Source organism: Copidosoma floridanum, unplaced genomic scaffold, assembly GCF_036245765.1.
Source record: "Copidosoma floridanum isolate Cflo_tuat_1 unplaced genomic scaffold, Cflo_Japanese_pri ptg000006l, whole genome shotgun sequence".
Taxonomy (NCBI): Eukaryota; Metazoa; Arthropoda; class Insecta; order Hymenoptera; family Encyrtidae; genus Copidosoma; species Copidosoma floridanum.
The window spans coordinates 23563734-23577412 of record NW_028321883.1 but is presented as its reverse complement, the minus strand read 5'-3'; the positions used below and the strand labels follow the sequence as shown (position 1 = coordinate 23577412).

The 13679-nt window shown below is 34.1% G+C and overlaps 1 protein-coding gene across 2 annotated transcripts; it reads right to left on the bottom strand.

Moving 5' to 3' along the window:
• Positions 1 to 4097: 4097 nt before the first annotated feature.
• LOC106640235 (tyrosine-protein phosphatase non-receptor type 5) lies at positions 4098 to 9262 on the bottom strand. Of its 2 annotated transcripts, XM_014354190.2 has the most exons (7): positions 9007 to 9262; positions 8418 to 8595; positions 7855 to 8136; positions 7045 to 7737; positions 6666 to 6958; positions 6376 to 6585; positions 4098 to 6282 (listed from the first exon to the last, which is right to left on the bottom strand). In XM_014354190.2, exons 1-7 carry the CDS (start codon positions 9027 to 9029, stop codon positions 6159 to 6161), a joined length of 1803 nt encoding a protein of 600 aa, XP_014209676.2. In that variant the 5' UTR covers positions 9030 to 9262; the 3' UTR covers positions 4098 to 6158. The 2 variants fall into 2 exon arrangements, with proteins under 2 accessions (XP_014209676.2, XP_089454737.1); XM_089598611.1 differs by lacking the exon at positions 8418 to 8595 and having other exon boundaries at positions 9007 to 9068.
• Between the last annotated feature and the right edge of the window lie 4417 nt (positions 9263 to 13679).

The following is a 13679-nucleotide window of genomic DNA, read 5'->3' as shown; positions in this document are numbered from 1 at the left end:
AATATTATAAGTACAGTTATTTTCTTAACCTATTGACTGTTTATCATTAGTATGTTGTGTAATTGTTGATTGTAAATTTTACATATATATATATATATATATATATATAAGTATGCGCACGTGCACAATAACGATTTTATTTTTTGAAAGTTATAGGGAAGAATACTAAAAATATCCCATTACTTAAGTCTGTCAGATCTGTGGATCATCAAAAAAATATTCGACACATTGGAAGTAATGGAAATCAAACATTTGTTTTTTGTTTTGTATTCTTCCCTATTAAATAAACAGTATAAACGTAAACTTACATCACCCAATCTGGTGACACTGATGCTTAATGGTGGACTCTATGTTTTCCAAAGAGCACCGAAGCGACTTAATTTATCACTATTATGTAATGGTACGTTCTACAGATATTTCATTATTTTTGCATCATATTTTATATAAGCCATTGAATAATAATTGTTGTGAAAAATGAAAGGACTGACCTGTCAACTGCCAGATTTTTTTTTCTTGCTTAAAAGGTACCTATGTATTGGGTTAACAATAGCATCACGTGACCCATTTTTTATTAACGAGAAAACGACATTTTCAATCATCATTTTCAGTATTTCATGTTCGATGGCAATTATTTCAGTGTCGCACATTAAAATTTTTCAACAAGTTATACTCGTAAGCCTTTGATATTTTTAGATTTTTAAGTAAATTTATTCGTATGGACGTGATTGTTGCAAATTACATTTACGTATACCTAGTATCTAATCCATATTTTCCACGTCGATGGTAAATTGTTTACAACATTTCAATCAACTCTTATCAATTTTCAAATTTTTTGTCAACGTTAAAAGTACGCTGATAGCAACTAAAAATTATGAAATATTTTTACATGTACCACTTGGAACTACTTAAAGCGCTCCATAAATAAGCATCATCATGTCTAGTTACAAATTTTACATGGGTAACGTGTATGGGACTTGAGGAGCGTTCGTATGACAGAAGTTCCGACAAATCCAAAGACATGAACAAACAAGTCCAATTAATGTCAAATATTTAAATTACACCTTGATTTTTTTTGGTAAAGCGTGTTTTGGTGTATAAGATTACGTACTACAATTCGAATTTCTTCTTTCTCTTATTCATCAATTTCAATCTCTCATTAAGTTCATCCGAATTTTTAAATTTTATATTATGCAACTGAGTATTTTTGTATGAATTAATTATCAAAAAGAGAGAAACGAATTAATAATTTGTTATGGATTATGAATTTAATTCAACTCGTGTGTATAATTTATCTGTGCGTGTGTTTGAATGAAAGCGTAATGCGCCTTTGCAATAGTCATTACATTACATTCGGATGAATCGGATAACACGCTTTACCATATAAGTAAAAAAAAAAAAAAAAAAAAATTGAATATTAAACTTCTCGAAAATAAAATTGATATCAAGAGTAGGGTTGAGTTTGAAATTGTGCCAGTTCAAATAATGTGCATACTTTTATAGGTCTGAACGTATAAAAAATTAAGAGATAAGAGTATATTTGTACAAAGCGTTAATAAAAACATACATAAATGCAGCAAAGAAGTTGTGTTGCCTTGAAAAATATGTAAAAACCGTTATTAGGTTTCAAAGATTATTTATTCTAATAGTTATAAAGATATGAACAAGAAAAGTTTCATAACATGAGCTCTCAACTAATTAGACTAACCAACTTCAATAAAAATTGAAATGACAAGAAATTCGCCTGAATCCCGTGTGATTTAAAAATAAAAATTGTCTATTATATCATAAAAACTAGATTTTAAGATAAAGTTCAATATGGGTATAAGTTTAATTGAGTAAAGACTAAAAAATAATTCAAGGTGAACATTTTTCGCCAATGAAATTATCATTGGAATATTCGTTGCGAGAAATATGCCCAGAAACTATTATTTTCATTTTATGTATGATGTCATTGCTTAATAATTTTTGTAAAACTAAATAATTTCTCAGGTAAAACGCAATCTTCCTTCAAATTACTATGAGTTTAGTGGAGACCGTTGATTTGATAGTTTTATAATTAGTCTTAAGATTACAATTAAGTTTTCTACGCATGTAATTAATAAGTATGTATCTCTATTTTTTTTTAATTAAATTTTGAAATTAATAAAATTAAAGCATGAATGGCACAAATGCTTAGTGAGTAATTTTTACGTGAAAAAACTTAATTTCTATCTAAAGTAATTGTGTACGTATGTATGATTTGTGTATTACTAAGTTATATAAAATTTAATGTTTGACTAAGACGTTTCTTTACCATACTTAAAATTTTGGATGGAATTTTTGCACGTGAACTTTCCATGTCCTTTGTGAATTCTGTGCACTTTTCATGAAAAGCGTACACTGTGTAATATTTTGCAAAAATAAATTTTATGTACATTCACATTACAGATTCACACAGCCATTTTTTAAAAACAATTACTTGTATGTGAAATTGTTTTTGGTTTGACTGACACAAAATTTGTTTACATTTATATGAAATAAAAATAAAAATGTAGCATTAAATTGCGTATTTTTTTTTCCCACTTTCAACTGCTTGAAAAAAAAAATTCATTTGACTGTACACGTATAGAATAGCATTTTTAAGGTAAAAGGTAAATGACAGACCAAGCTATTTTCATGATCCTTAGACACTGTAAACATTTATTACGTCATTCAAGTACAACTGAACACCGATGGGTGGTTAAAATTATTATTGCTGCTGCAGCTTTCTTTAATATAATAATTATTTAATTGCTCATCTAGTATGTATATTTTCCTCAAATCGCAACAGCTTCAATAACACCATAAATATTCTCATTAGAATCACATATGTCCAAGATTTTTGTTTTCTTTTAAAAAATAATGCCTTAACGATTACTTGGAGTTAAATATTATAAAATAATTTTCACAAATACTAGATACTTGTGTAATTTTTTACAACCCATTTCCCTATCAAATAAAAAATTGTTTTTAATATACACATGTTTTAAAAATTTGTCTTTGTCGCATAAACCTTAAAATATTAATAAAAAGCTCTTGAATAATGGTGTATTAAAATAGATATATCTATACAGACAATGTCGACTATGCAACAAAAACTGAGCTTTCATAAAAATAATGTAAAGAAATGAATTATATAACAAACAATTAAAACCATAAAAATATTCGTTTAGGACACGAGACGAAGTAACATTTGTTAACGATTTATAAAAATCTGATTTTCAGAATTAAAACAAACAAAAAAAAGAACCCCCACTTTTTCTAGTGTTCGAGATTAAGGTCATTTTAGAATTTATAAGCATATTTTAAATAAGTATAATACAATATAAAGCAAGTGTTATCGAATATGGAATAGAATAAACATTTTGCTACTACATTACTTTACACACACACTCGCATAATTTACATGATATACTTAAAATTACGTATTACTATAGTCATAGCGCAGTCTGGTGACAGGAATCAATGCTTTTGAATTGGTATTAATGTTGATGTTCCTTTGCGGATTTATAATTAGCCCAACAAGCCAGAACGTACTTAAACACGTAGGTATTTTTTTCTTATATACTGTCTTCTGTACATTATCTTACACTTTATTTGATACATCACTACCTTGACGATGTGTTTCGAAAACAATTCCCATCTTTTATTTTCACGAATAAAATTTTTTTTTTTTTTTTTTTCTTACTCTTCGAAATTTAGCAACGAAAAATAAGTGAAAAAAAATAAAGGGCAATTGCACGCGAGATCATTAACTCGTGAGTAAGTGAGTGCGTGTTTGGAAAATAAAAATAATTGCGGGTGCAATCGATAATGGAACACGCGGAAAATACTTGAGAAATGTGGTACATTGCGGGCGAGCGTGAATAAAAGATGTACAAATATGACATTTTAATTTTTGTTGAGTCATAAGTTAAAAGTACGCACAAAAATTTTAAAATTTTTAATTAAAAAATATTTAGGTACCAGTGCACTGAAAGTAGAATTATCAAATTTCCAAATACAACTCAAATAGACAGAGAGAGAGTAAAATTTGAAAACAAAAAATCATAAAATACTTGATAGGATTCTTGACCAATATGGTACATACAACGTATTTTCAACCATAAGTAATGCATATTACATGTGTGTTTTTAATCATTTACATGAGAGTTTCATGAGCATATCTCGAAATCGATAAGAGATGTATATGTTTGATTATATAGTATTGTAACATATTGTGAAGAATACCATTAATTTATAGGCACATCAGGATGACGAAAAAGTGTTACATGTGGTTGTCTTTTGTGGTCACTTATGCCTCATAATTACATTTAATTAAATATACCCGCTTTTTTTACAATTATCGTTTGACGATAGTCATTAATTTTTGGTTGCTGTTGGAAAGTTTTTCTTTGAAAATCTAAAGCAGATATCGATTTCATCAAATATCTTTCGACTCGAAAATGAAAAAAAAAAAGGGATTATTTATGTTAAAGACGCGTATGATAGTAGAAACAAAATGCGTACATTCAAATGAGATAAAATATTGCGATAAAACATCCTTTTTACAGCAAAAGAAATTTAAAGGATCGAATTAAAAATCTGGAAAAACTAAAGGTTATCGCTTAACGGTTTTTTCTAAAACACCACTTTTTCTTGCTAATTTTCACTGTAACAACAAGGATACAAAGTCTATATTTATACAGTTTATTTAGAATATATTATTTAATGTCCTTTATTATCATATCTCGCATACCTACACACTACCCTATCGAAAAGATTTCTCAATCAGCTACGTGTTACCATCATTTTTTTTTTTTTTTTTTTCATCTTTACATACAACAGATACTTTTTAAGCAATTGCGGAATTTCGCGACCCCATTCGTAAGTATACTTTTTAATTGATATATAGACACACCTTCCGTGTAAAGGACTCGGTAAAAGGTGTAGGTTGACTATGCATACTTTTAGAGCAGAGCTATGTATTTACCTACTTCGACTGACATTGTATCTGGCCCAGGTAATATTTCGAAATCGTATAATATATCGAGTTAAGTACTGTTCCAAAATAAGATCTGGATCAAATATGTAATGTCAGTTGAATGTACTGCAGTTAAGTCGGAAGTTTCACACGTAACTGATTTTCTACCGTGAACACAATAGATTTTTCTTTCATTTCACGTGAATGTGAATTTAAGAGTGATTTTCATTTTTTAAGCAGAATATTCACTTGTTATTCTCTATCTTATAATTATTACTGTTATTTTTTTATTATTGTTTTCATTATATTATTACCATCAGTGTTTTCAATAAACGTATTTAATTATAAAGTGAACATCTTACTTGTGAAGATTTAATTTTTAGAGTTTTTATACTTTTTACCGCTGCAATCTCCTTATTTACGTTAAATTTATAATAAAATAATTTGCAAAGATGAGTGTTATTGTACTTCATCCATGCAGATTCAGTCTTTTTTACTAAAAATAGATATTTAAAAAAGATAACGGAATATTCAGCGACGTTAGGGCGAAATAAACATATAAAGTTTATTCCATATAGAAGAGGATGGCAGTAAAACGGGGTTCTGTCATTTTGCTGCAAAGTATGAAAATCAATAATAATAGTAACAATAATATTCAGTAATGAGGATGATACGGATGATTTTAGATGACCTCGAAAATGTTTGTAGAAGCGAGTGTCGATATTAACTTATGTTACATTTAGGAACTGGAAAAAAATTGGACAAGAGCACATTTTTTGTTTTTCTATAAGGTTACGAGCAAATTTTCAACGCCTATATTTACCGCAACTATTCATTTTGTCTTAGACTTGAACGTTTTAAAGCTAACTCATTCAATTATGTCAGCTGCCTTGTTTAATTTATTTAATTCCCACAGTTTTTGGTCTTTCAAAGTAACGATAGCACTAGTGGTAAAACAAATTTTTCGAAAATATTTTACGATCGGCTGTATTTTCATCAAACGATAAAAGATAAATAAAACTGTCATGATACCTTGCACACGTGCCGATTTCTTTCGTTCTTTGCTGTATCGTCGAAACTACACGGCAGTATTATAAATGGCAGCCCTATCATTGGTTGTCGTTAAAATTTCTTTACATAAGTGAAGCGAATCACAGAAAACTTGGTTGATTTATTTTTATGAACCTCTATCCTTTTTTTCCTTTAACGATTTATGTTCCAACGTCTCTTCAAACAGACATAATGCTTTGTGAACAAATTCATATTGTTCAGCAGTCTGTATCATACCTCCACGATCATATCTAGAAGAAAAAAAAATATATATATAAAATTGAAGGATAACATGTTCCGGACAAACAAGAATCGAAGTAATGATTCTAATTCGGGATACGCACCTCATTTGGCACAAAATTCCAAGAATATCCACACTGCCCTCGCGCATCAATTGTGTCATTCCAGTAGCAAGAGCGATAAAGCAACCAGTTCTGCCGATTCCCGCACTACAGTGCACGATTATTGGTCCACGTAATGTATTAATTTCTGCGGCCAAGCCAACCAATGCGTCCGACGATTCTGGGACAGCATGGTCTGGCCACGAATCGTACCTATTCAAATAAGATTGATGTTACAAAGTCATCTCATCATTCCTCGATTGGTAAAATTTAATTCATTGTTGTCGGCTTACCAGTAGTGCTGGATGGTTCGCCTCTCGTTTTCGTGGCGAACCTCGAGATCACGAACAATGTAGCCTCCTCTGGTATCTATCGAGTTGAGTATTATTGTAAATGGTCCGGCCTGTAATCGTGAGTTTATTTCGAGCGGGAAATACGCCTCGCACTTTGTTTTAGCCTCCTCGTGTAGTCTCGTAATCATAACGATAACCGGAGTCCTCTCCGACCAAGCCATACTCCAAAAGTCCTGTATAGTATGCGATAAGGGTCCCTGTGTCGCGATGTAACGAGTATCATCGTCGTAGCCCTATAAATAAACAAGAGTCGATCTAAATGATTGCTGTATTATTCTGTATATCGTTGCGCAACCAATTATGATCAGTTATTACGCACTCTAACGTAATTGGCATTGATGTAACTAGCGAGCGGATCGTCACTTCCGGGCAGCACGACTCGAGATCGCGGGTTTGGTAAAACCGAGCAGTACCGATTTTTCGTGCCAGAGCCGCATATGTCAACTTCCTCGGGATAGTTGGGCGGCACTTCCCAAAATTCCTTGTGAAGGGAATTTGGATCTCCAATGGCTTTTCTGAGCTGAACCCTAGAGAGGACGTTGCCCGTGCTCAGCAGGTACTCTTCAGCCGTGAATTCGCGCGTCGGCGTCACAATGTTCGGCAGGCTCTCCGTTGTCGGGCCCAACTCGATTGTGAGACTTGCGCTCGAACCGCGTCTCTCCAACAAGTTTTTACCGCGACGCTGATGGTCGGGCTTGCGCTCGGGAGTCGCGATTGCCGAGACGTGTGGCGAGTACATGGACAGCGTGCGTCGATTGCCGAGATCTCGCCGAGGCGAGCGTATTTTCCTTGTGCTCGTTGACACGTTCGATGAACTCGACGAGCTTGATGCCATCGACATTTTGAATACTGTCGCCATTGTCGAACTTGTGGTTGTCGTCGTCGCTGACGACGAGGTGCTTGCGCTTTCAGTTATCGTCTCTGAACTCGTAGATTCCAAGCAGGAAGTCGGTGGATTCGAAACCAATTCCGGAACGCATTGCCTCTCCGATTTCACTTTGACCCTTTCGAACTACGTTTAAAAGTAAAAAGACAGTACCGAGAATTAGAATTTTTTTTAATTTTTTTTTATTTTTTTATAAAAATGAAATATTCCAATAGTACAAATATTAAAATGTAAATATTTTACCAGGGCACTGAATGCTTCAGAAGTAATGACTGTTTGTGTGGTTTCTGCTGCTGCTGCTGCTGCTGTTGTTTCTACAGTCACTGATTTTTTTGTTACTGCCGAGACTGCTGGGATTTCTGAGTCTGGTTCAGCCACCCACTTCACCTCGGACAGAGCTTTTGCATTTGAATTCTTTTTTGAATCATCTGGTGGACAGACTCTACCTTCCTCCACCAAACCGCGTCTGTCACCTTCTTCCGCGTCCTTCTCACGCGACATTTGCTGTCGCAGCCATATCAAAATCTGAAATTTTTGAAAAACCACTTAAAAAAAAGTAACAAAAGCCAACAAAATAGTTCACTTGTCGAGGATCGAGTGTTACAGTTTGTATCACGAAAACAAATGAAAACTGTCACAATTTGTCTTTGTTTTTTGCGCATTTCCAATGAATATATGTTAGATAAAGGATCCAACTGGTGTATGACTAAAACATTGCAACAATATAAGGAGGGTGATCCAATGAGGGTGAAAGGGTTTTAATATGCGTATTAGTACGAGTATATTAAGATGAGTAACATTATTACCAGAAAAGCAAAGAGAACAGCACCAGCAATGGTACAAAGAGCTATAAAGACAGGCAGTTCTTTTCCCAGCCCCGCCGGAGTCGCGGCAGAGTCGAACTCCCGACTGGTATGGGCACTAAATTGCGCCACACGCAAATCCATTCCAGCATCGTCCAGTCCCGTTGTGGACCGCCAGAGTCTGTCGGTTAATTAAATAAAATAAAAAAAAAAATAGTAATAATAACAATGATGATTCAAAACAAAGGACAAAAACAACGGTGAGTCAGATTATTATGAGTTAAGTACATGATATTATGCGGCGCACTCGTGATATTTAAAAGCCCTCGGCACGCAACACTCACAGATACTATGCCAAAATAAAAACAAGTAAGATAGGTACCTAGGTACAATTGTTGTAAAGAGCTATGTATACATATACGTACGTCAAAACAAATAACAAGACGGTAAACAAACAAACAAACAAACAAAAAAGTGAAGAAGATAAAAATAAGACAAGTTAAGTAAGTACAGACTGCAAGAGAGACGATATGTACAAAAAAAAACAAAAATCGGCAAAGTCCGAATAAGTATACATTGCTGGGTGCCTTACTTATGGTTAAAGCTCGCTGACATGCCCTCTCGAGCGACTGATTGCACGCAATCGTCGTCAGGGTTATTTTGGCTGAGCCAGATATTCTGCTCCAGGCCTAATTCGGGCAGGTGATGAGCGGAGGACGATCGAGTTGTACTGGAGTTGCGACGTGCCGGTCGCGCATGTTGCCGATGGTACCGGTACCGATCGACACTCGTACAATAGTAGTAGTAGCAGTAGACAGCTACAGCTTGTGGAGCTTCCTCCCAACTCTCCCAAGAGTCCCAAGTCCCTGAAAGAACAACACACCATGAAATTTCGAGTCAGACTGTCAGAGACACAAGAATCTCGTTACGAGGGAATTTAAGTATACAGTATGATGCGTGGTGCTGCTCTGCTCTGCGTAAAATATAAATGCGTGTATAAATCATGTATGTATATATCGCCGCACACTGAACAGACGCATGACATCACCGGCTAATTTAACTCTGCATAAAGTCTCTCTGCATCTGCAGTGTGTAATTGTGTATCTGTGCATGTGTATAAAGATAATCACAAATGTACACAGTTACACACTGTACTCTGTATCTGTACACACAGTGCTACAGTTATACACGGGTTTTAAGTACACCTGTTGACCTGTATCGGCTGTATCGTTATCGTGTTGTTATCTTCATACTAAATATAATATGTACACAACTACACATACGAGTATCTATGTTTATAGACAAGAAATTGGAATAGTATTTGAGTGCAGTATACAGTAGCAGGTAGTATGATTATAAATAATTATATTAGGTGCGTGAGTTCATTGTCTCTTATTCTCTTCTCTTTCCTCATTCACAGGTACTTATAAGTAAATGATTATGTGTATTTTACGTGCACTTTCTAAGTGAAGCACGTGTCTATACCAAATCTAATAGATTACAACACACTTACTAGTATAGTGCTCATTCAAAGCTATAATTTTTAGTACATTATAGGGGTAAATGATCCAATTACTGCGCACTCGACGGTAACTGAAAATAACAAAAACAGACTGAAAAATTTGGATGCTTGGATATTGTAACACGTACGGACATTAATAAAGTTCAATCCAGAATCATACTTTACATCATGACATTTATAATTGTTTAACTGAGTGACTCTAAACGAATCTAACCTACAAAACTTTGTAGTCGTACGTAGTGATTGGTGCGCAGCAATTGGGTCTAGGGCTTCAGCATGAAAACCTTATGGGAGATACCCGCGCAGTAATTGGGGGCGCAGCGACTGGTGCTAATTTTATAACCGTGCGCAGTAATACCAGCAAGTGATATCAGCACTAAAACAATTATTAAAAAAAAAAAAAGTCACTTAACAGAAAAATGTTTGTCGTTTTAATCGCACAAGATGCTGCAGATAAAGATTAAGTAAAACTGGTTCAATTTACATCGAAAAACATTGAGAAATGAGAAATTTAGTACAATCAAAAATTTCAGCGCGCAGTAATTGGGTCATTTACCCTAGTATGGATGAAAAAAAACGATAATTGCCGTGTCGTCTGTGTCAACTATCTTGGTATTGAATGGATTATACTCAACACCTAGAACTTATAAGCTTAACCTTTTTTTTTTTTTTTACACCTCGACGTCAGTATGAAACGAGCGGTGAGCTTATTGATGTTTATATTATTATTATTATTGCTATACATATAATTTAGCAAGAGGAGCATCAGGTCTATAATATTGAAAGCCTAATCAATAATAAGTAAGTATACTTGATAATATAAGATTCAATTGACTGTTCAATAATAGGTACTTCTGATCCCATACTTATTGTACTTGTTTCAGTACAGGTATAATATTTATTATATTCTACATCCCAGAAAATGCAAAAGTTTCGAGATTTTAAGGAAATAAGTAATTACAACTACAAGAAACACAAGGGAACAACTTACAACTATTTCACTGCACACACATGATGAAGGTACGTAAGTGTAATTGTTAGGTTTTACTGTTTCCATTCATGTCTCATTGACTTGTATGTATAGTCACTCACTCATATAGGTAATTACACTGTCACTGATTGAATGGAACACCCGTATGAATAATCGTAGTACTAATCAGGCAAGTCAAGTGTAGGTACATGGATGTCGACACATTTTTCAATCTAGGTATATCATCAAATAAGCACACAACACGCGTCACAGAACTACAGTCGATTCAGCTCTCTCCCATCAATGGCGTTTCCCTTCGACTCTATACAGCCACCAGGGACTTGGAAGGCTTTTGACGCAATATCCTCACAAATCCAGAGTATCCGGACACTCGCTTAAGTGTATTATATTAATAAAGCACGCGGGCCAGAAGCGGAGTGTAAAGAGACCCCTAATAATATAAATAAATCTAAAGTGCCCCGGGTCACTAGGTAATAGACGTTTGTGTTGATAATTGCTATTTGAGTATTTAATGGAATGGCCAGTAAACATCCTGGGTCATCTTACATCGTCTCGACGCGCGCTCACGGACAGCCGCTGATGCTGACTGCCTCGAATTGTTGTATGAGTGCGTAACCTACCTAAAATATGTACATGGATTGTTCTGTTAAAACTTGCAATGCTCGTCGCGTTTACGCAATACATTGAAAATCTAGTTGAAAATGTAACCGGCGGACAATTGTAAGTGTCGAGATCACAGTGGGACCGAAATTCTCTTGTGTGTGATGTGATCCTGTACAAGTCACCTGAAATATCAATAAGCTAAGTAAACTCTAAATCTTAATTGTCTAACATTTGTTCGAGAGCCATTTAATAAAAAAATACATTGAATCGCATGAATATACATCTATCCATATAATATGTTAGAATGAAAATATATACGTCAATGCTGGACGGTAGCCATTAGTGCCATTTTCAATGGTAAGTCGTTATTTTTCGTCGAAAAAATATGATAGCAAGTATTTCTGGTAAAAAAAAAAATTACGAAAAGCTTTTTTTGGCTCTGCAATGTTTTTAATCTCCATTACTTTCTTTGTAGTCGGCTGTACGCATATATTACTGAGTAGATTGGCGCATTTAATTAAAAATCAGAGAGAAAAGCATAAATGCATATGAAGACTTTTATATTTACTTGGGCCCAGGAAGACCATCACGAAATAGGTTCTTTTGAGAAATCAGAAAGAAATGTGAGCCGAGTAAGAGTGATAAACGTCGTGAAAAAAAAAAAAAAAAAAAAAAAAAAAAAAAAAAAAAAAATGAAAAGTTATTGAACCGCTAGTTTGTTGCAAATTTTAGCGGAATCATCCATACGTAGTGTTCGTAGCTGAATGATTTTTCTGGGCACCAGGTGTCGCTATATCAGCTATCATTCACTGGGGCGTCTGCAGCCTATCACAATCGTCATCACAGAAAATCACGTTATTGAATGGCTGCGGCTACTGAATCGCTGATAAGTACCAGTTCGATTCACCTTTGATGAGCGCAACTGTTGCTGCTCTACCTATACTACTCACTTATTGTGATTGATTTTGTACGAGACAAGCTATTTTCATTCAGCTGTAGGTGCATGTATGTAAGTGTATTACACGTTGCAAGATGCCGATTTCTCATGTATACCTATACTCACGTTATGTAATACATGCTGTGCTTTAGCTGGACATGTACTTATTATAAATGTATCTTTTTTAGGGTGCTTTTTATTTGTTGTTTTTTTTTTTTTTTTTTTTTTTTTTTTCTAGTCAACCTAAACAAGTACGATGGTTTTTTCGATGTTGTATTTAAAATATAAACAATAATTGTTAATTGAAAAATCCTTACACTTTTCTTTCTTATACTCATTTCAGTATTTTAAAAAACATTTATTGTTCAAGGAAATTGTAAGATTATTTACCAACGTTAACGTTAATTGTGTTAGCGTATGTTGCAATAAAATAGATTTTACGTACTTTTTTTAAATCATACATTTTTATGCACCATCATTTGGAATAAATACCAAATTACTCTTGAAATAAACAAATTATTTTGCAATTAGTTGTATGGGTTGCAGTGTATCATACAGGTTCGAGGTTTTTTTTAAAAATATTTTCTGAAAGTTTGGTTTAACATCGTATAAATTTGTTCAAAGCGTGCATTCCCGAAAAACATGTGAAAAAAACAAAAAACCCTCTCAAGTATTTTTGACTTGCTTCAAAACCAACACAGTCAGAACGTAATGCTAGTACATTTTAGTCCTTGCAGAGATTTTTCATTGTCAGACACATACTAGACTGAAATTCATCTTTCGTATCCCCCCGCACCCTCCGACTTACGTTGATTTTTCTTTGTCGTGTCAAGCGTACAGAGGCACATTAAAATACAAAAAAAAAAATTCGTTATCTCGCAAGCATCGAAAAAAGCACTTACACATGTGACGCCCCTGAGCCATTAGGGGGGGAGCGACGAGCAACAATAATTAAACTTTTGCAACGACCAGTGGATCCAATGAAATTTCGAGTGTAGACGCATAAAAAAAAAAATCCATGCACACATATTATATCATTTAATTTGTTCATTCAACGGTATAAATGAACCCCGTGACATTGTTAGCAGGTGGGGGGGCGTGTAAGCAGCTCTGAGTTAGATTTAGATTTATTAGTTTGTGGCATCTTTCATCATCTCGTTGGTATATATTTTATTTCTTTGCTGCCGTACATTGAGTTAGCCACCGCGAAAC

Bases quoted from the DNA above. Each gene is read 5' to 3' on its own strand.
- LOC106640235 (XM_014354190.2), bottom strand. From the start codon at position 9,029: ATGTCAGCGAGCTTTAACCATAA. The intron at 8,137-8,417 runs GTAATAATGTTA...CAAAAATTTCAG, and splicing joins CTGTTCTCTTTGCTTTTCTG to ATTTTGATATGGCTGCGACA. The intron at 6,959-7,044 runs GTGCGTAATAAC...GTTTATTTATAG, and splicing joins TCAATGCCAATTACGTTAGA to GGCTACGACGATGATACTCG.